This window comes from Octopus bimaculoides, chromosome 30 (assembly GCF_001194135.2).
Source record: "Octopus bimaculoides isolate UCB-OBI-ISO-001 chromosome 30, ASM119413v2, whole genome shotgun sequence".
NCBI lineage: Eukaryota > Metazoa > Mollusca > Cephalopoda > Octopoda > Octopodidae > Octopus > Octopus bimaculoides.
In genome coordinates, this window is record NC_069010.1 from 5,881,089 (window position 1) to 5,882,370 (window position 1,282).

The 1,282-nt window shown below is 46.4% G+C and overlaps 1 protein-coding gene across 1 annotated transcript in view; it reads left to right on the forward strand.

Annotated features, from left to right (window-relative positions):
• LOC106879826 (engulfment and cell motility protein 1-like) overlaps positions 1-1,282 on the forward strand; it is a 3,748-nt gene that overhangs the window by 288 nt on the left and 2,178 nt on the right. The window contains exon 2 of the mRNA XM_014929532.1: positions 467-537. Within this exon, the coding sequence (XP_014785018.1) occupies positions 467-537 (71 nt within the window). The remainder of the gene's footprint in view (positions 1-466; positions 538-1,282) is intronic.

Sequence of the window (1,282 nt, forward strand, 5' to 3'; positions counted from 1 at the left end):
AGTGTATGTCCTTATTGATTCCTTATTGTTGTATGCGTTTGTATGTGTGTATGTATAGGTCACTAATCATTTCCTCCATGAGGCCCAACATTCAAAGATCATGCTTCACCATCTCATCCCATGTCTTCCTGGGTTTGCCTCTACCACAATAGAACGTCATTGTATTTTGGCAGCGAGCTGGCAGAATCGTTAGCACACCGGGCGAAATGCTTAGCGGTATTTCGTCTGCCGTTACATTCTGAGTTCAAATTCCGCTGAGGTCAACTTTGCCTGTCATCCTTTTGGGGTCAATAAATTAAGTACCAGTTACGCACTGGGGTCGATATAATTGACTTAATCCATTTGTCTGTCCTTGTTTTTCCCCTCTATGTTTAGCCCCTTGTGGGCAATATAGAAATAAGAATGTTATTGTATTTTGGTGTGTGGTGGTATTCATTCATTTCCCTGTATTTTCTTTGTATTGCAGTGTCAGTTGTTGATATAAAGTCTCTGATTGTTGGCAAAGATTGTTCTCACGTCAAAGAGAATCGGAAAAAGGTGAGTGTGTTACACAATTCTGTATTTCTGAGAGGAAGAATTTGTATTATGTTCTTTGCATACATTAGTTATGCTGGTGTCCTCGTGCCAAATGAGACCGTAGCCGTGGCCTGTGCTAGTGTCGCATAATTGACCCATTTAAGAGTACCCGTCAATCATTGAGCAATAGGCTGTGCTTGAGAAGACCTGTTGAGTCAAGTGAAATCATTGTCGTGGCCGATGCAAGTACCGCCTGACTCAAACCGTGAAAAGCACCATTCGAGCATGGTCGATGCCAGTGCCACCGGACTAGCTCTTGTGCAGGTGGCATGTAAAAAGCACCATATGAGCATGGTCAATGCCAGTGCCGCCTGACTGGTTCCCATGCCAGTGGCACGTAAAAAGCACCATTCGAGCATGGTCGTTGCCAGTGCCACCGGACTAGCTCTTGTGCAGGTGGCACGTAAAAAGCACCATATGAGCATGGTCGATGCCAGTGCCGCCTGACTGGTTCCCATGCCAGTAGCACGTAAAAAGCACCATTCGAGCATGGTCGTTGCCAGTGCCGGTGGCACATAAAATGCACCATCTGAACGTGGTCGATGCTAGTGCTACCTGACTAGCCCCCACGCCAGTGGAGGCTGTACTGATGACAGATGATGATGTGATGATTATGACAAGGATGGGGAAAATGGTGGTGGTGATGTCAGAGTTGGTAAGAATGATGGTGATGTTGGTGGTGGTGGTGGTGGTGGTGGTGGTGGTG